Consider the following 26,736-nt stretch of genomic DNA (forward strand, 5'->3'; position numbering starts at 1 on the left):
TAGTACTTTCTGTTTGTATTATGAAAAAAGAATATATTTTAAAAAAAGCTTCTTATACAGCAATTTACATAAGTCAGATATACGCAACATTTTCAACAATCACTGAAAACTTCATTCCTTTTTGAAAGTTTTCATACAATTTCAATAAATTATAATGATTTTTTTTTTATATAAAGCTTGTACTACATCTTTTTACATATTATATATTGATTGAAGAATTTGATTCAGACAAGATCAAATTCATTACATTAATGAATTCCTTTTCTTTGTGTCTTTATTTCTTGAGGCAATGATTAAATATATATTTTCAATTTATGATATTAACAATACTTTTCTTTATTATTTATCTGATATATTTTCTTATTTTTATCATAATGATTAAATTTTAGACATAATTTTATTCAAAGAAAATTGAATTAAAGAAAAAGAATGAATGACAAGATAAATAGAGATCTAAGTTATTCATCTATCAAAGATCTTTATTTATCTAATTTGAACTGAAGGCATTGAGGCCATTGATGACAACGATGATGGTCCAGAGCTAAGATTGAGCTTATCTAGTTCTTCATCTGCTTTGTTATTCTTAAAATCTTGTTGACAATACAGAAATTTGTTCCATTCGTCTATCCTTGGATGTGCTAAATTCTGTAAATAACAAATAAAAGAAAGTAAACAATTAGCATTAAAGTCAATTTGAATTACTTTTATGTAATTTCATCCTGTAGACAACTGTGCATATTAAATTGCTTTTTTTTTTCTTGCTTAAATTATAATTCAACGTACTATCCATTCAATGTACAATATTAAAAAAAAGAAAGTATTTTATAAATATTAAAAGAATAACGAACAGTTTTGTAGAATAGGGAAAAATTTATCAGCTAACCGACCACTCATAATTTTATCAGTATATAAAATAATTCTTTTATAATTATGTATTTGAATTGTGGAATAATCTGAAATGATAGGATTTGTATTACATTTATTTATAAAAATATGTAAGGTATACACAAGCCAAAGAAGCCTTGTGAATTCTTACGAATAATTCGCACAAAACAAATATTCCAGTTTTCTTCTCAAATAAACTAATTTCGTTTATAATTATTCATATATATATACAAGAATTCCATTTTTCAACAATAAAACACTTGTATTTTGCTCTCAAAGTAAAAAAGTAATTTATTCACGATTATCACGAACGTCAATTTCTTTCTCTTTATCTTTCTTTTCCTTTTGCGTTTTAAGGATCCGTTAATTTATAACTATAAATTTATAACGAGAATAATACCTCGGCTACATCGTAAACCCATATTTTGCCACTGTCGTCGCCCACCGTCACGTGTAGTCCACTCGGGGTCCAAGAGACTCTGTTCAATGCTGGATAACCATTAACGATGACGCTAGCTGCAGGAACTTCGGTATCCTGATTAAGATTCCAGAGATCCAGCCTTCCGGAATCGTCTACAGCCGCGAAGACCGCGGGGTGACTCGGTGACCAGGCTACGTCGTAAACGCAGTCGCTGTTATGTTCAAACGAGTATAATGGCTTACTTTCTTTGAGGCTCCACAACTTGATAGTCCAATCGAGGGACGAGCTGAGGAATAAATGCGAGAAATCAATGCCTCCAGGGACGGCGTGAGTGTCAACCCCTGTAATCGGGCCTTGATGCCCTTCGTAAGTTTCAGCGACGCCTGCTCTTGTGCCATGACGGCAAGCTAAAAACCAATGAACCAATTGAGCTGTTGCTTTATTAAATGACACAACGAAAGAATATTCGTCACGAATATATAAAATATATGATCCTCGAACAGCGAATAAGTGTAACTGACAATAAAATTATATATTTTTAAATGAAAAATTAATAATGTAGCGATACGAATGATGAGCAATGTAATAAAATAATAATATAAATGAAGTTGTCAATTAGCTTCCAAATATACCTCGTAGCTTATATTTATATTCAAATATTATTGTATAAATATATAATATAAAATTACCGGAATATATTGTGCTATCCTCGCTACCAATTACAAAATTATTTACATCTCCACTAGGGAAAGCAAGCTGCGTGACTGTTATCTGTTTTGATTGTTTGGTTAGTAAATCTAATATTTCTTGAGGTTGAGATAACATGTCCAAACTCCAGGAACATAGTTTCCCGTCCGTTGATATGCTGATTAAGTTATGTGCATTTTGGGTTCCAACTACTTTTAAGCAGTAAACTGGATGCTAAAATGAAAAATTATATGCTTAAAATGATTAATATTCAACTCAACTGCTCATACATCTATAAATAAATATACCTAAATATTGTTAAGACTGTTGTATATAAAATATCGTTTAAATAATCCTAAAAATACATACACATTATAAAAGCAGTACATTTTGGTTATTTAAAATGAGTAATGAATAATTCGTATAGTCTTAAGATTAGCTAATAAATTCTCTTTCATATAGTTTTATTGCAGTAACTACTCGTTAAAAATTTAGATTTATTTTCATAAAAGTAAGCTATACTGTTCATGTATGTATTTCAAACGAATTTGCATAAAATTAATCGTATCCTTTAATAAAAAGAAATAACATGAAAATTGGATAAAAGAAAAGAAAAGAAAAGAAAAAAAAATGGCGAATACTTTATTACTCGCACGAACAATATCGATAAATATTGAATTATTAATTAAATCTCCATCGATGAAGTATTCTGTCTGTCAATGTCATCCAATTCCATTTCGCAGTCACCCATAATTTTGAATAATTAAATTAAACGAATAATAATAATTGTCCGATAAACAAATTAATTATGAAATTATTTGATTAATTAGAAAATTTCAGCATAAAACGACAAATTAAATAAATAATTAAACAACGGCATATGAGAAAAACTTGGAATCGGCAACGTAAAGCTCATCAAACAGTCCTGGGCATGCGCAATTTAATAAAATGTGCTTACAGTGTGGGCAGCAGCAGAAAGAGGCGTACGTTGAATAGGCATCCTCTTCTGCACCCTATTGTCCCAAAGCACAACCTGGCCCGAGTAAGTACCGCCGAGTATCAAGTTTGGATGAAACCTGGCAAAGGTCGTGGATGTAACGGATGACTGGGAATGGAAGATGAACTCCGGTGTCGATTTTTTGAACTTGATGTTCCAGACGAGGCAGATGCCATCCGGATCATTGGGCGTGTCGTCGTTGCTGTTGTACGCCGCGGCAAGGAGCTCCGGAAACTGCGGCGACCAATCCATCGACGTTACGCATCGGTTACGTGACCAACGCTCATTGTAAAACACACGATTCAACCAAATACACTGATGGCTTTTGTCGTCCCTGAAACATACGTTGAACCAATTGACGAGTCTTTCATTACTGTTCTACTTGCTGGCATTTATATATCATAATAGATAAAAGGCAATTGTTAATGAATCACAACTTAAATATACTGCATAATTTAAGGGGGAGGGGAGGGATTGGGGCCTGGGGAAGAGGAGGGGGAGGATGGGGAGGGGGGGGGGGGAGAATCCCGCGAATAATTGAAAAATTGTGAATAATGAATAGTTAGAGGAAAACTGCACGTATAGTTAAGTTAATTGACATCACGACCCAAAGTAACATTCGATTTTATTCGATTAATGCAAGATATCTTACATTCCATCATCGCCATCCATTGTTCCTGTATAATCTGTATAAATATCAACAGCTTCACCGAGCGCCCGTTCGACAATTCTGCTGGATCTATCAACAAAACGCTTGAAATCTTCCGATAGAATGATCATCTGCTTTTCTTCTTCGCTGAGTTCACGAACTACTAATACATTGATAAAATTAAATATTTACTTTACTCGTTCCAATTATTTAACATTTATTGAATTATCTAAATTTACAATTACGAAATAAATGATAAGCTGAATTGCTCGAATTTTTGGTAATCACATAACTATACTTTCTCATTCTCAAGTTATCAAGTTTTAAGTGCATTTTTCGAACACTATTCAACAATGTTACAAAATATATGTGAAAATATTTTAACCGAATGATACTTTAATATATTCTAGTGAAATGCGTGAATTTGGAAAATAATTAAATACCAATTACAATAAACAAGTATAAATTTTATTTTAAAATGTAAGCACTTTTTTTTTTTTTTTTTTTTAAATAAAATCAATGAATGTTTTAGTATTCATATGAGAAATCGTTTAAAAACATATTTGGCATAGTACAATTTAAAAGTTAGTTAGTTACCTTGGCCAGTAAAAATTTATAATTTATCTTCGTAATTACCACTTATGATTGGATTCGTAGTTCGCGCGACTTCACTAACCTTCCTTTGGTTTTTCCTTTTCCTTTTCTTTTTCTACTTGAGTTATGGCAGGCTGCACTTCCTTGACCTGGGGCAATCCTTGAGGCAGTATACCAGGAGGCAGTTTGCTTTGGAAACCGTCTAGGTGTGTGAGACTACTGTCTTCATCCTCGACTTGGTCATCGTCAAATGTCAAAACTGTGGTGAATAAGTCGGTCCCGTATACGAACTAACGCCCTACTACTAATTTTTAACAACAGACAGTCTGCAATCCTGACTAACTAACTTAAATCTTGTCAATTGTTACATTTACTAACGAATATCAATGCATTATAATGTGAGTACCGAATGAAAATAAATATTAAATAAAAGTAAAATTATTAGATGTTGTTTGTTCTAACTTTATACACGTGTGTAATTAATTATACTTATTAGAGAAAAATGATATAAATACACTAAACTAATTATATAATTAAAACAAGATATCAATCGACTAAAATCTACGTATAACAAAAAGTTGATCAAAACAAGGTGTCTTGTATTATCCAACTCTTATATTATTTATTTTTTACTGAAGAACATTTGAAATCAATGACATCAAGCTAGTATTACCAAAGAAATACATCACAATGTAAAGTTGAAAGGAAATATTTCTACTTTTACTTCAGCTTATAAAGTATGTAGCTTATATTTAATAGATATGGAACTAAAGCAAACTAGTACTTTTATACGAATAAAATGTAATATATATATATATATATATATATATATATATTAAACATTTTTATTAGAGAACGGCTGTTATAGTTTTATTTACCGAAAAGTCGCAAAATTTCAAATAGTAAAATTCTTCAAAGAGTTAATACTTGTCTTTAACGATTCAATAAAATAAAAAAAAAAAAAAAAAAAAAAAAAAAAAAAAAAAAAAAAAAAAAAAAAAACTCGCAACTTTGAAACTTTAAATCTACAACAGGGTTTCTCATGACGAACTATTAAATTATAAAACAGACTGCTTTAATTTCAATAAACTTTTCACAACATTCATTGGAAAATATTTATTTACATCGAGCAAATAGCAGTTCATGCCTTAAAACCGATCATTTTTTATATTAACGATAAAAGCTTATAAATAAAAAAAAAAAAATCAAATAAACTAATTTTATCTTACTCGTGATATTAAAATATAAAGCATGAGGTGATAATATTATAAGAAAAAGAAATGTGGGGATGTTAACGCAGCTTCCTGAGTCTCGTGACGTACAATGGAAGTGGCAATAATTGGTTACTGCAGACCGATAAAGACTTGCGATTCACAAGCATTCGTATTTGAATGAATGTTTGCATAATTATAACATATTTTCTATATGTAGTCAATTTATTTAATGGAATAACTTTATTATGTACGATAAAAGTGGTTGATTAAAAAAAAAAAAACAAATTCAGGTTTTCAGATATTAGCTATTAATTTATTTTCTTTATTATTATTTTTTTTTTTATTATTTCATTTTGCATTCTACAATTGATTTTTCATGAATTTCCATAAATTTCCACATACAGTTGGTGTGTATGCGTATCTACTTCTGAAAAAAATTACAAATACAAATGCTAATAAAACAGTTTCTTTATCGCGCAGTATCCCCTAAATGCATCAATCGTTTTCGTGATTTCAATTTTTCATTTTTAATTTAACGAAAAAAAAAAATGCATGCTATGAAAAATGAAAATATCAAATTTCGTGTACATTGAGACGTGCAAATTTATTGTGTAATGATAATACGTGTCTTGTTGCAACAGATGCAAAAGAAAAATTAATTAGGTATTATTATAATCTAAAAATTAATGCATAATAAAATTAATTTTCTTTCAAATCATCAAATATTATTCTAACGATATACCCAATAAGAATTATTATAAATGTAAAACAAAAATTATTTCCATTAAATACGGCATGGGGAATAAAGGAAAATCAGAAGCACATGCGTTATATCTTCAGATTTCAAGGTAAATATCATACTTTACTACTATTGCAATGTAAACTATGTCTAATAAAATGTAAAATAACTAAAATTCTAAAAGCTCAAATAATTTAATACGGTTTTATATGCCTACATATACGTAATGCTATCATTTTTTAGTTTTTCCAAATTTTAAATATAAATAATAATAGTAATTGCGAACATGCCCGTATGTGTGCGTGGGGTAATTTAGATAACAATTGTAACCATGCAATTGAACGGCGCGTTGAGTATCCTTATAAAATCACATTATTCTGAGGTGAAATTACAATTGACAATAAAGTGACTTTGAAGTGAAATCTCTTACAATTATCAGTAATCCTCTATGAATATCATACAAGTCACTAGTCCTTATTTCTTATTTTCAAAATAAATAGCTTTTAAGCTTTACATTATACAACACCTTAACCGTACGATTTGTTTGAATGTGAAACAACAGAGATAAAGGAAAGTAAAAAAAAAAAAAAAAAAAAAAAAAAAAAAAAAAAAACTACGTTTATAACAAATGCTTTATATATTATAAAAGTATGAGAATAGTTCTTTTATTTGTTATAAAATAATATTTAGCACGAGTCGTAACTAATAATTACTTTATGGTACTCTGCTCAATCTCTCGGTGTAATATTTATTTCTAATAGTAGCTAATTCCGAATTACTAATAAATTAATAATAAAATGCATGAAAAAGCCTAACGTATAAGTGTTTCTTATTTCACAATTTATAATGAAAGACACGTGAAACCTCGACATTCATTACATAATCGACAGCACAAGTTACCAGACAAAAACAAATCCACAACAATGAAAAAACAAAAAAACATAACAAAAAAAAAACAAAAACAAAAAAAAAACCAAAAGAAAAAATTAAAAACAAGAAAAAACAAAAAAAAAAAAAAATACAATGCCATAAAAATAAATATTAATATGTCGAGTTTCTTGGAGATCCACCTACCTGTAAACTCGTCCTCCCATTCTAAACCAGGGTTTAGATTGTATTCGTCTTGAAGAAAGGAAAAGAAAAAGTCAATCAATTCGAGATCGTAATTTTTCATTTAAGAGATCCTGATTGTTCTCAGCATACTGTCAATGCTCAATTAATACATTGATTTTCCATTGAAATTTTATTAACGCGATTTACAGCTTCCCGGTCGATGATCGTTTTTCAATGCTTGGCTTTATGCAGTTTCAAATGTGCAAAATAATATCAAATACACAAGATAATACGATTACATTTTATTTAATTATACTCTTTGTTACGCTGTTTTACAATTACATTGACACTAAACTGAGATAGCAGGAAAATTAGTTTATTGGTTAAGACGTTACAAAACAAGACTAATTTACATTTTTATATTATATAGAGGGTGTTGTTTAATCTTCATTCTTATTTGTCAATTTTCTAAATATAAAATTTCAATTATCTATTTGCGTAAAAGCAATTAATTTCTAATTATCTTATTAATACTAAACGTTACAATTTATTTAAATAATTCGTCTTCTATGTTACATTTTTACTATAATAAGACGTTGCATGATAGGATTTGACGATTAGCATTATAAAAGCTCATAAGCAGCAAGTTCTCTTATTATATTGAAAATAAAAACATAGACGTAATGCTCATAATATTCTCATAATATTATAATATTAACAATAATAATAATAATATTACAAAATTTTGATGTCAATAAAACAAAGTACAATGCTTACAATTAAATTCAAACAGAAGATAAAGAATGTAAAATTACATTTTAAAATCTTGAACTAACACCCTATATGTATATATAATAGTTAATAAATTCAACCCGCAGAACACATATTGGCATGCAAAAACATATTCCCTGTTTAAAGCAAATTCCATTCATCACTCGACTCTCATTCTTCCGAATGACAAATATTCTGCCATCAAAAGAACGAAATTCTTGTAATAATTGTGTAGAAACAGTTAGCAATTGTGAGTGGTGTAATTTATTAGTAGATTTATTTATAACGGTTAACAAATTTAATTACTGACAATATAGTATTAATATGGTAGCTTTCTCTTACACATAAACATTAAGTGCTCTGAACTAAAAGAACTCTAATTAAAAAATGCCGCTTTAAAATTTTAATAAGTGTAATACAATTTTACTATAATTTTATAATAAAAATTAAATAAACATTAACCTTCTTTCGTCAATTCAATTTTATATGTAAAATCTTACATCTAATAAGCTCACAAGACTAAGTTTATGATTAATATAATTTACAAAACTTCCTTGACAGTGTAAAGATGAAATATTTATTGAATAATTAAACGTTTCATCGATCAAGCATTATCGTGCATTCGTATCAAGCAAACCACGTTAAAATTAATTTAAAATAATAATTTAATATTAATAATGAATGACAAATAAATAAAATCTCATTAATATATTAATGATTTCAAACAAATTTTTCATATACTATAAATAGAAAGAAGTATTACTTCGATATTACAAAAATTATTTTTTTTTCTTAGCGATAAAGTAATATATAATAAAAATTATCATATTTATACATTAATTCTTATTATATAAAATTTAAATTAAGCGTGTTTCAACTGATGGCTGATTGAATTTTTCAACTTTCATAAAATTTGGTTTTTAAGTGCCCCATTCATAAAATGTGCCAAGACATAATTACGTATATAGTAAATTTTTCCAAGAATAAGAGTTTTTTTAATCAAGCCAACACCCAATAAATGATCTGCGTTCAGAGTTAGTACAAATACCCTCACCATGACGGTTAGATTTTCATATTCGATATTCCATAACATTGATTTTACACAAGTAGACGTAAGAAATGTTGAGTACTCTGGAAGGTGCGTTAAGTAGTGACAAGAGTTACTTTTATATAGAAATTTCTTAAAGCGATCAAAAGAAAACTGTTTTAAATTTATGTTCAAGTATTATCGTACTTATTTATTGCTAAAATTCATTTTGATTAAATTAACAAAACATTAAGAATGCAATGTTCAGATAATAGATTTAGAAATGTTTTGTAGTTTATTAAAAGCTATTAAAATAGTTAAATTTTTAATGGTTTTATAACATCCAATTATGGCACAATTTTGAAAAAAAGAATTTACTTATACAATCAAAATAGTCAGAGAAAAAAACTATTGGTTAATTTTTAAAGATTTTCTAATTTTATAATTAACGCATGTAAAACGCAATTCACTTTTGTAAAATTTTCAATGTTTAAGTTTCATTTTTTCATAAATATTAATACATGTGAACATTATTTTACAATTAAAATGACTATTATCTTAAATTTCTTTCCTATAGTATTTAGTTGTTATTTATTTTTAAGCTTATTTAGAGACTATTATTCCTTTTAACTATTTCAAACTATAGAATTTGTCAATATAACTTAATGATATAATATAATATTAATGTAATGAAATATAATAAAACTAACTTAAAGTTAATAATTATTATTTCTTGATTAAAATACTCATTTTTAATATTTATTTTTTAATTTACTGTCGTATCATTATAAATACAACCAAAAATATATTTCCATCTAATATAAAAGTATTTTATAAAATAATATTCTTCTTATAATAAATGACACACACGCGCACACGCACGCACGCACACACACACACACACACACACACACACACACACACATCATCATCATCATAATAAATAAATTAAATTACATAATACAAATAGTTAAGATTATTGGACGAAAGGAGAATTATAAAGAAAAACTAAAAAAGAGCGAATACAGCTTAATTTCAAATAATCATTAAAATTTTGCAGTTTAAACTAAAGATTAATTTTTTGACAGATTTGGTTCTTAATTATTATTATATTGAATATTAAAAATCTACAGTTTGAAGATTAGTGAAAAACACAATACAATAAATTTTAATTGCATTATAATGATACAGTTTTATTATATTTATTTGTTATTTTTATTATAACTATTTAAATTTAAATATTTTTTACATTCAAATTTATTAAATATTTACACTTTTTATTATGGTTCGTTAAAAATTCTATATTCTATTTATTATTCATAATGATTATTGTCATTGACAAAATTAAATAGTATATCTTTCTATTGAAAGTTAAAAGAAACTTTATATGCAAAAACGGCATTTTAGATAATGAATTTTGTTTGCTGTTACGTTATATTAGAAATAAAAATTTATACGTCTACGAATTTATGACATGAGTTATAAACATTTATTTCAGGCTAAGATATTAAAGAAATAATTGTTTCATTATAAAATTATATAGTAATTTATAAAAAGATTGGTAAGAAGCTACGATTGGATATTTACGAATAGATCATGACAATTAGTTTATTAAAATTTTATTAAGTATAAAAATTTATAATTTGAAAATATAGTAAAGTAAGTCTGAAGCAATTATTTATTGAATAAATATAAACATAGTAAATTTGATAAAAAAAAAAAAAAAAAAAAAAAAAAAAAAAAACAGTTTAATGATTTTTACGAAGCTAATTAAATATTGAAAGATATTTAAAAGAATGTTTGAAATAATGATTATGCCATGTATGTTAAATTTTATAAATATATTATAAATCGGACTCCAATGGAAAATAGATGTGTAATAAAATTTTTAATTTGAAAATAATGTATTACATATTTTTTTTTTTGTTTTTTTTTTTTTTTTTTTAATAAACACATTCCCGAGAATCGTAAATTTCTGTAAGTTAATTTCAATAAATATATTTGTACAGTTAACTTCTATTTTTATTAAATTTAAATATTTGTTTAATAGTCTTATATTATTACGCGTATAAATTCTATTTATTGTAAATATTTTTAAAGACTTTTGAACACTAAATTTTACACTCTAACCTACATTTACCTAAATCCTTTGTAGAATATATTTAAATACGTAGTATTTTCTTTATATTCCTTGATTAAGCGTCTAATAAACTTGTATAAATATGTAACAATTATATTCCATTCGTTGACTCTCACTTAACAAAATAATAATAAATTCTATTGTTATAACGTAGCTACATAAATTCTATCTCGTCATAAAACAATAAAATATAGCTATGGTATTCATTGTGCGAATTTTAATTTTCAATTTAACAATACTATAATTTCTAATGATAAAATATATATGATTAATATATGATTATAGCTATATAAATAAACTATAAATAATGAGTTTAACTTCCTATGAGTAACTATTTCGAGCTTTATTATATTCGGTAAGAAGCAAAAAAATGTGTGACTTACCGTAATAGTCAAATGCATGAGCTGAGAAGGACAAGCAAAAAATTGTATTTGATTAGAATCCTTTTATCAGCGCACATTACGTTATTAGTTACTTCTACATTCAATGTATATTCATATATAATTTTTTATATGTTTTATCTCGTTGAAAAATGTGCAAGATATATCAAATGCTTGTTAAATACAGACAATCAGATATTACTTATTCTGATTTTCTGAAGTATTTATTATATTACAATTAAATACATATTTGATTTTATTTGACTTAATTTTCATACATTGAATGTAGATTAAATAAATAAAAAAGTGCAAATATTTTTGTTTACTTATTATTGTGCCGGAATAAAATCAGTACTTCGGAGGAAAAGTACGCATTGAATATCAATATAAATATATATATATATATATATATATATATATATATATAACAAATATGATATAGTTCCTCCGAGGTGCAAATTTTTAATTTAACTTGTAATAATAAAACATAAAATACAAAAAATGTAAATAGCTTTTTCTGCTGTTATTCGACCCTCATGCTGTAATACCATTATAGCAAAAACATTTGCGCATGCATTGACACTCCGACAGTGAATTGTGATGACTCAACATCCAACTTTTCTTCTTTTATTTTACTTTAGTCTTCCACTTATGAATTATTATTGTATTTTATCTCATACACGTAATATTATTATATATTTAACAAAAAAGATTTTAGCCGTTGAACGGTGTATTTTTATACATACTTCAATATAGGATGATTTCAATATTCAATAATAATACTAATAATAAGAGCATAAATAATAACAAGAATAAATATTCATTGTATAAATTTGGTTTAAATTTTTTTTTTTAAAATACTTTTCCAAATCGTACTTATATTTTTATAATAATCAAATAATAAAAAATATTTAATTTAGTACATAGCCACACTCATCGTCAGATAAATTTGCATATTATTAAATTAAATAATAATTCCAGTTATGTTTTTACAAATATAATTTTAAATTGAAATATTTAAATAAATAAAACAGTATATATTCAAAATCAATTATTGTTTTTAAAAATATATATCTTTTTCATTTTGATAATTTATGACAATTATTTATAAATACCATACCATTTTATATACCATTAATGCTTTATGATGATCATCAGCTTTTTTCAAAGATATTTTACTATCGTTTGATTTTAATCAGATGTCACTTATTTGATTTTTGTGTTTAACAAGTTATGAGTTGGTATGAACTGCATTGTTACCATAAAACATTAATAAAATATATCAGATTAAAGTCTGTTGAAGTTGTACAAAAATATACGATTTACCTATTTATCATAAAATAAGTATTTCAAATGTTCATAAATGATGAAAGAATATCTTAGGATTTTGAATCATGATAACAATCTAGTAATTGCTCAAATAATACAGTCTAAAAGTTTAATATATCAATTTCATGTAACAATCACTTTCCAAGATTATTTTTTTGTATACAGAAGTTATAATATAATCTACCTGTCTACTATATTCTGCCATCAATTTTATTTAGAAAAGTTTATAGTTGTCTCTGTAGGTTATATTCATACGTATCAGTGTACATTATGAAAATATTATAATAATTTACTAAAGTTAAAATTTATGTAAATTAAAAAATAATTTTTTATTAAATATTATTTGTAATCAAGGATGAAATAAAAGTGAAATTCAATGAAATTTAAAGTTTTCTTATCCTCAAAGTCCAATTTTGATTAAAGCTAAATGATTGTCATATTGTTGCATAAAACAAATAAGTTCTTAAAATTGTTACTTTAAACATTGTTATTGAAAATATTGTCCATTTCGTAGAGATAGATTTTGATTAATACATTGTAACGGTTATCTTTTTTATTCTAAATTATTGATATTAACTTCAATATAAATTGAATGTTTATTTAAAAATTTGTTAAATCTACAATTTTATCATACAATTCTTTAAATCTGTATAATTATATAAATTATTAATCGATTATTAGAGAATATAGCACATATATATTGTAAAAACCTAAAAAGTGTTTGCAAATGTTTAAAATTAATTAATGATGTTTATTTATTTAAAGTGTTAAACTAAACAAAAGTCTATCGTTGACAGACCGTTCTCTCGATTTATTTCGAATTATTTTGCATTTGAATAATTGGAAACTAATAACTGTATAGAATTGTAAGTATTAATCTATTATAGTAGATTTGAAAGCAATGTATAATAAATTTGAAATCAATAAATATAAATATATATAAGTTTATTTATTTGTGTTTCATATCTTTCATGTGACGTAAATGATCGATATGTGATCGGTAAAAAAACTGTATTATATTCCAATATTCTTAAATAAATTCATTCATATATTTAATTGTCTAATAATCAATGTTATCATTCAAAAAGTTTATTATTTTTTCATCACTTATGATATATATATATATATATATATATATATATATATATATGTGTGTGTGTGTGTGTGCGTGCGTGCGTGTGCGTGTGCGTGCGTGCGTGTGCGTGTGCGTGTGCGTGTGTGTGTAGATGTATATATTTTAAAAATAAATATTGTAAATCATAATGTAATTATATATGTCTATGTATAGTTAATAAATCATAGTTTAGTAATATATATTTATATATACATATCTCTGTATATAATTATTATGTATGTATGTATGTACTATAAAAATTTTAATTATAGCTTAATAATAAATATGAGAATTTCATAATTGTATTTCAATCAGCTAATTTTTTCCAAAATTAAGTTGATATTTCTATAATAAAATTTGTAAAACAATTTGTTAATATTGATTTCAAGCTTGGCTTAAATTTTTTAAAATTCACATATATTTTTGTTTCGTACAAAAATTAAGATTTTGAAGGAAAAATCACCAGAATGTATATCAGAAAAGAAAAAAAATGGTGCACTTATTTAATATAATAAAGACCTTGTCACACTTTTACCCACCCCCTAAGTTACTCCAGCATTCATGTGCCATTTTCATAAACACTGATTAACGAATTTGCAAAAAAATTCTTTTGCACTGTTGTTAATTGGACGCTAAACTGACTTAGCGAGGTGAGTACATAATTTTTTAGATTTAAACTTTATTAAACCTTTAAATCCTTTCATTAGTAAAAAAAATGTGTGACGACGAAAACGTGATTCGTATTGTTAGCAACTGAAGGCTTTTGACAGTAAAAAAACAAAAAATTAATTTCTAATAATTCTAGATACCAATGTACATAAAAAAAGTTTGGGTTACCAAATGAAAAGTAATCATTTTTATAATAAGCGATTAAAAACATAAAACAAGCTTTGATAGTAGATAGTGCATTCGATTCAATAAAAATAAGTATAGAAGAAGAATCAATATTTCGATTGATATTTCATATTAAAATAAAAATCCAAAGCTAGAAATAGTTTGAATATTGACTTTTTTGTAACGTTAATTATAAAATTATATTTTTAATTTATATTAATTATTTTAATAATATGACATGAATCTTTTTAAGTGTAATACATTAATTAAGCGAAAAATAAAAATTTAAATAATAAAGAATATATATTCAGTTCAACAAGATTATATGAAAAAAAAAAAATATATATATATATATATATATATATATATATATATATATATACATACGTAGATATAGAGTTTTATTGTTACGCGAAACGTTAGAAAATATAAAAATATCCTGATGTCTTTTGTTATTGTATTCCCTTCATTTATTTTAAAATTCATCATTTTTGTATTTTAAATTTGAATGAATGTCTAATAAATTACAAAGATAACTTTGCAGAAATAGTTTCTATCAGTCAAGGAATTAGAATATAAGCTTTATAAAAAAAAGTAATAAGCAATAATAATGTTACCAAAATTTGATTTACAATAAACAATGTGTAAAATTAAAATTCATTGATATAAAAATCGCAATTTCATTATTTTAACTTATATTTCTATTATTTAGGAAAATATTTTTAAAATATATTTTTATAGTGTGAATATAATATTTTAATCGAAATATTGAATTTTTTCATATATGTAACTAAGGCCCGAAACAAAATTAAAATAAAGTGTCTATATTACCAATCGCATGTGCGCAGTAGATTAAAACAAAAATTTATTAAGCAATTACGCAGTTTGAATTATTAAAGCACCCAATATATTCCACTAAGAAATTCGGTGATATTAGTAGAAAAACTGCAATGTTAATACTAAAGTATAAGCAATTACTACGTTTAAAGAAAAGGACAGACTAGCGAAGGAACAATTTCCAGTCCAGGCCAGTAACTTAATGAGATTTAATATTTTAATTTCTAAAATTAAAATAAATTCACTTCAGATAGAATTATTTATTGTCAATTGCTAACTCAAAATGAAAAATTTTTGTAAAAAACTTCCTGAAATTCTCTACTAGAACATATTTCGAAGAAGTTAATAAATTACAAGATTTGTTATAATATAAATATCCATGTGTGTTTATTATCAATTTTGTAATTTTAAATAATTTTACAAAAGTCATTTTTCTAATATTAAAGTGCATAAAGTTAAGATTTCCCAAGTTAATTTTTTACGTATTGTATATAATTTTGTAGCTGATTGTAGAAAGGACACGACTATAACTATTTGCAAATTAAAAATCTGAAACAATGATTTTTTTGAACACATAAATAAGTAATATTCATAATGATATGTAAATTTAATTGTAATTACAGGTAAGTACAAGCTGTCAAAAAAATAATAACAATTGCAATGAACAACGGAAAAAATATGTTCAAAGAAAATCAAGGCAATGCAATTGCCGTCCATGTTTTTAATTATTAGAATTATTAATAAATATTGAAGGAGAAAGTATTATTTTGCATGAATCCACTCACTTTACGTTTAAACTTTACGTTTAACTCTACGTTGTTAGTATGCTAGGGTGTAGTTGGCAACGTAACCGCGTCTGAATCTTAATGAGGCTGGACTAGAAATACTTCCGTCACCAGTTGTCGTAGTATCAAAATGCATTTCAATACTTAATACACTACCATTGATAATATCAGAAATAACAGAAATACGGTTAACAATGTGAAAAGAAGACGAAACATACATAGGTAGTTAGGTGTAGACCCACCTTTCCTGGGACGCCACCAGTCGGTCTCAAAGTAGCCTGCGGAGCAAGAATGAGTTGGTGTTGATGTTGAACAGGAGGAGTAGATGGTGTATATGGAAGAGGAGGCGGACAGTCCTTTACATTGTCCAACACCAATAGTCGCATTTTGATCGTGATTCGTAATCGCAAGACAAGGGAAGAGACGCATTTGTATATTTCAATTACAAAAGAAATGTTCATAATGAAAATGTCAAGCGACCTTTTATTCATTTATGGCTGCTTTCGTTTCGTTTGAATCCACATTGTTATGGAGCTTTTTTGCCATAATCTTTTAAGTTTCACATTGATTCATAAAGTTGCAATTACTTGAGTTAACTTGTAATTAGGAATTATGGGCTTCTGTCTCAAACGGTATCTTTACTTGTCAATGGCGATTTTTAGTAGAGTGACAATACTATTTACGTAGTTAGAAAAACGTGTAAGTTGGAAACACAACATTTCTGTGACTAAATCAACAAGACACTCCTCATTAACGAATGATCTAATATTTATTTTAACAATAAAACAAAAATGATTAAGTTAATATTAATTACAAAATAACAACGTTAATTATTAATTAATTGTTAATTAATATTAGCCAGCATGTCGATAAAAGAAATAAAATAAAGTATTTAATATCTACATACATTTATTTAAATCCTAAATACACGTAATGTGCAAAGTTAATCTAGTTGATTTACTCATTTGCATTCATTTTTTTATAAAAGGGAGTTGTGATGGTTACAGATGAAATTGTCGTTAAAATTATTCAGGCTTTATATTGTGCTAATCCCTCTGCCATTTCCTTTTCCAACTTTCACCATCTCATTACCGTGCATGTTATGCGTAATTTATTAAATGACATAATTAACCCTGTTAATTACCGTTTACTCTGACATCAAATAAATTTAACGAATCATTGTAAATACAAAACAAACTTAGATGGGTAATAATCTACGTTTCCGTGACAAAGTTAAATTACAATTTATGTAATTTATGTATACACTAGCACGTCCAAATTTAAAAAAAATTAGACAACAAAAACATATGACTGATAGGAAATATAAGTATCATAAAACTTATAAACAATTTTCTACGCTGTTATTAGCATAATAAAATTAAAAATGTCAAATATAAATCATTATAATTATACAAAAGTAATAAGGGACGAAATTTTTCCAAACAATAATATTTCCTAATAATATTTACATTTCAATAATTTAATACGATTCCATATGCATACAATTAAATATATCAAATTTTAATATTTTTTATATGTACATTTAAATTTAAGATTACATTTACACAATTATTTTGTTGTCTAATTTATTTGAAATTTAATTTAGTAAAGCTATGCATTATGTTTGTTTTATAATGTCAAAAGTTATTGTAAAAAAATAATATTTTATAGTAAATAATCATCGTAAGTAATAAATATTCGTAAATTGTAAATTGAACTTAAATTATTAATTCTGTTAATCATTGCTTTTCGTTAGACTTATTAAAACACAAAATTAAGTTTTTAAATCTTTGAAGAAATAATAATTGTGTATTATGAATTGAAACGTCATACATAATTTGATTAGGACATTTTTAATTATTTATCAGATATACTTAGTTGATTTTAGTGAAACAAAAATAAGTAATTAAAAAACATGCGCCATTGAAATTTATTCTTGCAAATAAATAATGTAGCCTTTATATTTTATCAATGATCGTTTTAAAATCATTTTCATTCGTCTCATTTATAATTTAAAAATTATTCATTCTTAAGTAAATTATTTTTTTGTAAGTTCTACATTAATTTTTGCAGATTAAGAATAACCTTTTTGTAAATATGTAAGTTTCCTCGCTGATAAAAAATTCTTTTTATAAAATTGATGATAATAATAATATCAAGTAATTGGCAAATACGATACATTAAATATAGCAAATAAATATATTCAATTGAAAAAAATTATTTCATATGATCTGTAACTATTTGTAGTAAAACAGGTAAATTATTCTCTCAATGATTTTAATTTAATACTACAATGAAAACTACAATCTATCAATACAAGAAATTTTTTTTCATAAATACAAAGTGAGTATTTTGTCAAGTTATAATTATAATGTAGAAAAAAATTATTGTATATTTATGAAATTTAAATTTCTGAAAAATGTTTAAACGCTTTATGAATAACATTAAATAATTTAATAAACAGTTCATTTCGTTCATAAGTTTGACTAATCATATCAACTACATTTCTATAATTTTTAATTGCAGTTTTCATTACAAAGAATATTTTTTTAGTAATTATGTTATATTATTAAATAATATTGGAATTTAGATGAAAAATTTCCTTAAAATGAACGTTAATGACAATCATTACAACATAATTAATAGTTTTTCAACAGTAATAATTTTACCTTTAAAATGTAACCTTTTCTATTAAATCTGAACATACAGTACTATAAGAAATAAAAAAAATTATTACTTAATTTATACACTACTAAAATTGTTAACAAAATGTATAAAGACAATTTTCTACCGTACACAATTATTGCTATAAGTTATCATTATTTATCACCATTCATTTACTTAATTCAAATTTTTCCATAAATCACATTTTCAAAAATCAAGCGCATAAAATAATATTAAATTCACGTAAAGTATTAAATAATATTAAAACAATATTAAATTTAAGTAAAATATTTTCAAAATTAAATTTTGAAAATCGTAATATAATACAACTTTGTCCTTTACATTTATTTGATTTAAAAGAAATATAAAAGTATAGAATACCTGAAATTTAATTTAAAAAAATTATATTTTGTGAAGTTTATTTAAAAATACTTTTATAGTACAATTAAATAATTACTGAGTATTATTAAGAATTTTTTAAAGCAATTGAATACAACTTTTGTTTCAACTTCATCATGTTTATTAGCAAAAATAAAAGGTTTCATTTAATAAGTAAAAACTGCCTGTAAAATTAATATGAATATATTTATAATACTAGTTATATTTTTTAATTAATATTGCCTACTTGAGAGAATATTATTAATCATTTATTAAAGGATTTTTACGTTTATAATATAATCCAAATTATGAAAAATGTATCATGCTTACAATTATTATATAAAATACATTCTTACTCGAAGATACTTAATTCATGTATATATATATATATTATTCATTGGATATGTGCATTATCATTTTTTATTATTTGGTATATTATGTATAAATATAGATATTTATGTATGTATGTATGCATGTGTTATGTATGCATATATAAATATATGCAAGGGGTGTGTATATGAATGTATATTAAATCAATATAATTATAGACAATGTTTATAAATGATCTCATATTAATTTTATAATGATGTAGTATTGATAGTTAAGCAACAGGATATTATATTTATAAAAATATTTAATATTCAAAGTTATTATTTTATACAAGTTGAGTCAACATTTATCGATCTCAATATCAGTATGCAGATAGTAGAAATAATTAATAAACGTTAAAAAAGGTTAAGTTAGATACATGGATCAAATAAATTTTTACATCGCTCTCCTCTGTAATGGTAGGAGGTGAATATTGAGATATGAATATAAGGTGTATGTAGTAATATCAATTAATGTCAAAGACATTATGAAGTCGTACTCACCGTCATTACTCGCGTTAACAGCATGTGCCGTTTGGGTTTGCTTGGCATACACAACTTGTTCTTTGGGTGGAATATCCGTATGGGCTACTGATACTACGATAAGATCACGATTCCTTTTTTTTGGTACGCTGCATATTCGGATATCATAATTATTAAAAATAAAACATATTCACTATATTTATAAAAGCTATTTTGTTCAAAAAGCAATTTGGGTGGTAGAAGTTATTATTAGTCTTATTGGTTAAAATATATTGTTTCACATTGATTTATATATCTAATATATAATATATATAAATATATATATATATATATATATATATATATATAATTATCAATAAAAATAAATATAAGAAAATAGTTAATAAAACACATAATTAAAACAGTGATATTACATTTGCATTATAAATACACTATTTGTATTTTATAAAATAGAATATTTTCATCGCTAGTCTTTTTATTAATAATTTAATAGCTACTATTCTTTTCATAATTTCATCTTTAAATCGATAATTTCTCACAGTTCTTTTATATTTTATGATATTTACGGTTACTGCTTTCATAAAAGTACAGCAAGCGAGTTACTTAAAATTTAAATAAATTCCATTATATTACATGCACTCTTCATCCACCCAATACATTTTTTTTAAATAAAAAATACAGATCTTTTTTACCTGTGGGCAGAACTAATACTACTTGGTTGTAAACTAGTATCTGGAGTAGCAGTAACACTATGTTCCGGAGTAGCTATGGAGTTTATACTGGATAAACTCGATAGTACCTCTGCCGGAATAAATGAAAGGTGGTTACATACAGATAAATATGATAAAAGTGATTTGTATTACCTGAGACTGGAGCAACACCAAATGACGACAACAGTGCATCAACTTCTTTTTGTTGGTCCTTATTCGTGCTTGAAGCACGAATTCTGGCCTCCTCGACCTGATATTTATTTTAATCGATATTTAATAAATACAATCATAACATTTTATATTAGATATAAAATTAGATATTAATAATTACATCTTTTTGCTCCTTTTCTCTTCTCCTCCTTTCTTTTTCTTCTCTGATAGCTTGGAGCTTAGCTTTTTTTCTCTCTAGTTCTGCTTTCCTATCGGACATCATGTTTTATCGTACCTAAGTAATTAAGAATTAAATATTAATGAAAATAATTTTCGTACAAATTTACCAAGTTAGTTAAATTTTCTTACCAATGGTATGTTACGATTATTGTCATGAAGCGAATCACAGAAACATTAAAATACATACAAATTCAATGCGTAAAATGAAGCCAAGTAACCAATTTTTCAATAAAACTTAACCCATTGGATGAGATGAATTCAATAAAGTATGGAATGTATATTAAAATATTTGACGAAGTTATTAACGACTACGCTTAAGACTATATGAAAAATTCAAATCTACAGCATAAACAGAAAAGTGTGTTTGGTACGATATTCCCAGAGGGAATTGATTTGTCCAGGCGAAACTAAGGTTAAGTCGGTTTAAGGCTGCTTGAAGAATAATCGAAATTTACACAACTATTGGTAACCTGTTAATTCTATTTTTTCAACAGAACACATTATCGATTCGATGTAAGCACTAGTGATATTATTACTCGCTGATGTTTTGACACAATCGCTAGTCTATTGAGAATTAAATGCAAAGTGTTGGAGAGTTAATTAATTATTGGCCGTCGGAGCTTGGCTGTCTACATTTGGTGTAGGAATATTTTGTCGGAAAGACGAAATCTATGGGAATGAAAAGGTAAAGCCGCTGGTCGGTCGGTAGGTAGGTAGGTAGATGGGCGGGTGGGCGGGTACGGCGGAGGAATAAAGAGGAGGAAGGGGTGGATAGATGGGGCGCGAAGCTAGTCGCATGGGGTATATAATTCCGCAACTAGTGAACAATTTGAGTAGTCATAAAAAAAAAAAAAAAAAAAAAAAAAAAAAAAAGAAACATTGTTTGACGCACCTTTCTCGGCACGACGTGCCGCTACGCTCCTCGACGAAGGCTCGCTCGCCAGGGACGTTTTTTCTTTTCTAACGGTGCAATAGCAGCGAACTTCTTGAAAATGGTGAGGCGATAGAGCGAGGATAAGAGAGGGTGGAGGGGGTATTGCGATGGCGGGTGGGGGGTGGGGGATTCAGAGGGAGATAGTCCGTCCGAGAGGCGAGCCGCCCACTTTTTAGATTCACGTTCCCCTGACCGCAGCCGCCGTCTAAGGCAGTATTATTGCACACCGTATTTGCGTTTTCGTCCCGTCAAACCTTGGCGCCACCCGCCGCTCCGACACCAAAGACTCGTTTAAGATTTAGATGACGAAAGCCTGCATGATAAAGCGCGCCAATGTATCCGTCTCCCAGTTTCCATCTCTTTGAATAGTCGGGCAGCGGGTGTATTATTCGCACACATTAATGGAGCGAGACTAAAAAAGGCGAATAAACGAAAGGACGAGAGATTATGTTATCGTCGCCATATTTTGCTTGACTCGGTCCCGATTCGCAATGCCAAGGAGGATCTATGGTGGATTGGATTAGCGTGCAGCAAGTGTGGACGTCTCGGGCCGATTTCATGATTTTGCGCAGAGAGGCCGAGAGACGATTGGTTATTGCATGCAGGCGGCGATTATTTTGACTATAGTAGGGACGGCCTGGAAAAACGAAACTACCATTCCTTATCCCCAGGCTCGCGAGATGCGAGTCTGCTAATCCTATACTCTTAATTCATCATCGTTATCTTTTTTTTCTATTGTCACATGACGGGTAAAACATCCCTTCTCTCTCTCTCTCTCTCTCTCTCTCTCTCTCTCTCGCTCGCTCGCTCTATCTATATATATATCTATATATATATATATATATATATATATATATATATATTTTTTTTTTGTTATTCATTTATTTATTTATCAAAGACCAATATCCCTGATATATACATAAAAAAATTTCTCTTCAATATACTTAATATTGATTTACATTTGGCAAGTTGAACTTCTCTATATTTAACACAAGTGCAAGTAATGACACTTGACTACATTATTAACAGGCATTAACATCGTTTCGAGTACCAGACTTTTCAATAAATAACTTCGTCACAATAAATATAAATATATAATAAATATAAATTACATTTATTATTTTATTCATTCTTAAGATTTACAAAATATGCATAAAAATTAAATTGAAATGTATTTTTTTAGATAAGTTTGTGTGCAAACTCAAAAGCGACATGTTTTTCTTTTACAATATTTATCATAATTATTATGATACATTCCACATACAACAATGAACTAACATAATCGTTAATTGTATATTTACATTATAGGAAATTTAAACAGTTTAAATTATCGTTTTCATTACTTACCACCAGTACATTTGTACTTAAAATAGCATCAACACTGCTGTACATTTTCTAATTATATATAGAAAGTTGAATTTTAAAACTAAATGTGGAAATATTCAAAGTTGATATAAAAATGGTTTATAAAAATAATTTCAAATTTCCTGTGTATTCGTATATTAATAAATTTGCATAATTTATTATTATTTAAAATAAACTGTCATCTTTAAACTGCAGAATATTACATTTGATGTTTATGGTTTATATGTAATTGCTATTTAAGGATTTAAATTAAATTTAATTTAATGAAAAAAGATTGTCTTTTAACTGTATACTTTTTTTTAATGATTACTCAAGATTATAAGGCACACATAAAAATAAATATTTTTTAGCAACTCTATCTTAATACTTATTTTATTGTTATTAATCGGGGAAGTAAATATCTGTTGAATATTTTTTCTTCAAATTCATTGTTGTATAAGTTTTTTCTTTTTTCTTTTTTCTTAAACAGGGTATATGAATTTTTCATTTCTATAGAATTTTGAATATTTTAATAAATTTGATGGCATAAAAAATTTACATATTTTTATAAGTAAAACATAATTATTTATTTTGGAAATTTTTATCTTAAAGAAAGAGAAGTTAGCATTATTTTATTGAATTTAGTGGCATTTTATATTTTATAATTTTACTTCCAACTCCTTTAAAGGTGTTTTCACAATATAATACAGTAAATATACACAATATTATTTCCAATTAATATAGTTAAATTCTTTTTTAAAATTAATTACGCTTAAAAAAAAAAAAACAGTGTCCTATTAAAAATAATGAAAGCCTAACTTGTTTCTTAATTTAAAACGTGCGATAGATATTATAAATAATTGCAACTAAAAGCTGCTTTAGAAGGGAGATCAAATTGCTACTTGCAATCTTTAATTGTATAAAGTTAATTACGTAAATATTAAAAATTATATATTAATTGGAATTGTAATTTAAATCGAATATCATGATTCTCATTATACATAATTTATGCATAATTTATATACATAAATATGGATATATCATAATTTATAAATTTTGATGTTGATAAATATAAATATAATTATTCAGAACACTGATTTAGGGTTGGAGGGGATACGGTAATAAATACTTTTTAATAGTATGGTACATTATAATATATTTATATATTAAGAGAAATGATTGGAGAACATTGTGGAATTGAGAGTTGGCGAATGTCAAAAATTTGTCGAAAAATTAATAATAGAAGAGCTGAAGTGTCAATGATATGTACATGAATACGTACAATGAATGTTCGTCGTTCTTATTGTGTTCAACTTATTTAAGGCATATAAAATTAATTTTTAAAATAAAAAGTCAATATCAATAATGCATAGTTAGTATTATTAACAATTAATTAATTGCTTAATTAAGTACCATTATTGTAAATAAATATTATTAGACTAAATAGAGTTATCGATGTTGAGATCGATTGTTTCACTACACACTACTTTTTCTTGTATAATGTATCGATTGTTTACAAATTTCATAAACAAAACTGTGGAGTTATTAGAATAAGTCAAGAAACAAAGATGAAATATAAATTATAAGAGAATAATAGAAACAAACCTAAGAGTTCTGGCTAATTTTTGCTTTTACGATGTTTGAAAATTTAATTGATCGTACGAAGAAATTCTTATTAGGATTAGGAACATCAAGTAAAAATTCAAAATTTTGTAAATATTATGGAAATGTTAATAACATATTCATTATAAAATAATTGATATGGTCTTTTATGCTACTATTTTTACATTAATAATTTTACATTTACACTTTTTATTAAAATGAAAAAATGGATTTGTATATACAAAGAAAATTCTATACAAATATATTAAATTATATCCAATAGATTGTAATAAAAAATAAAAAAAAAAAAAAAAAAAAAAAAAAAATTTTGCTCGTATAAAGTATTTTTATTTTCTTAAACATTAAAGATGAATATAAGAAATTTATTTAATTTATGCATCTACGTGATCAAACAAATCTAAGTGGTTTACATAAGAAATCAAATATTTTCTATTTATGATTATGTTTTCTCCTTAAATTTATTCTTTCATTGTAATCGTACATTGATTCTGCAGCTTAACTCAATACAAATTCTTTCCATACGTAATAGTTTTTTTACAAAATTTTATCAATTCTAAATAGATATTAATATAATTATAAAGAGAATAATCGATTGACATATAACGTAATTTTGTTCAACATACAAAATATATAAAATACAATTGAAAAAATGTACTTCCCAATGAATTATCAAAATTCATCATTTATTCATTCGAACGTATAGGTAAAAAATTGTACCAAAAAAAATTAAATGATTTTTTGTAAAGCCGTGATCCATCATATTATTGATTACAATATATCTTTTTTATTATTTAATTTAGATAGATATTTGTGAACAGGATTGGAGAACAAGTCACGATTCGTTTATGGCTATTGGGAATTCAGTTTAACTTCAAATTTCAGATTAGATGATTAAAGAAAAACAGTGAAATAAAGAGGGGCGGGAGATATAGAGAGAGAGTGAGAGTGAGAGAGATAGAGAGAGAGAGAGTGAGAGAGATAGAGAGAGAGAGAGTGAGAGAGATAGAGAGAGAGAGAGTGAGAGAGATAGAGAGAGAGAGAGTGAGAGAGATAGAGAGAGAGAGAGTGAGAGAGATAGAGAGAGAGAGAGTGAGAGAGATAGAGAGAGAGAGAGTGAGAGAGATAGAGAGAGAGAGAGTGAGAGAGATAGAGAGAGAGAGAGTGAGAGAGATAGAGAGAGAGAGAGTGAGAGAGATAGAGAGAGAGAGAGTGAGAGAGATAGAGAGAGAGAGAGTGAGAGAGATAGAGAGAGAGAGAGTGAGAGAGATAGAGAGAGAGAGAGTGAGAGAGATAGAGAGAGAGAGAGTGAGAGAGATAGAGAGAGAGAGAGTGAGAGAGATAGAGAGAGAGAGAGTGAGAGAGATAGAGAGAGAGAGAGTGAGAGAG

The 26,736-nt window shown here is 26.1% G+C and overlaps 1 protein-coding gene across 16 annotated transcripts; it reads right to left on the bottom strand.

Moving 5' to 3' along the window:
• Nucleotides 1-376: 376 nt before the first annotated feature.
• Nucleotides 377-21,733, bottom strand: sw (cytoplasmic dynein 1 intermediate chain short wing). 16 transcript variants are annotated; one of them, XM_011501179.1, is made up of 14 exons: nt 21,579-21,733; nt 21,391-21,504; nt 21,213-21,309; nt 21,042-21,150; nt 20,371-20,498; nt 16,699-16,734; nt 11,561-11,581; nt 7,261-7,308; nt 4,316-4,468; nt 3,643-3,802; nt 2,952-3,324; nt 1,996-2,227; nt 1,286-1,713; nt 377-645 (listed from the first exon to the last, which is right to left on the bottom strand). In XM_011501179.1, exons 2-14 carry the CDS (start codon nt 21,490-21,492, stop codon nt 484-486), a joined length of 2,049 nt encoding a protein of 682 aa, XP_011499481.1. In that variant the 5' UTR covers nt 21,493-21,504; nt 21,579-21,733; the 3' UTR covers nt 377-483. The 16 variants fall into 16 exon arrangements, with proteins under 16 accessions (XP_011499481.1, XP_011499476.1, XP_011499479.1 ...); XM_011501174.1 differs by having other exon boundaries at nt 16,675-16,734; XM_011501171.1 differs by having other exon boundaries at nt 378-645; nt 4,316-4,492; nt 16,675-16,734.
• Between the last annotated feature and the right edge of the window lie 5,003 nt (nt 21,734-26,736).

The sequence above is a fragment of the Ceratosolen solmsi genome, unplaced genomic scaffold, assembly GCF_000503995.2.
Source record: "Ceratosolen solmsi marchali unplaced genomic scaffold, CerSol_1.0 scaffold57, whole genome shotgun sequence".
Lineage (NCBI taxonomy): Eukaryota > Metazoa > Arthropoda > Insecta > Hymenoptera > Agaonidae > Ceratosolen > Ceratosolen solmsi.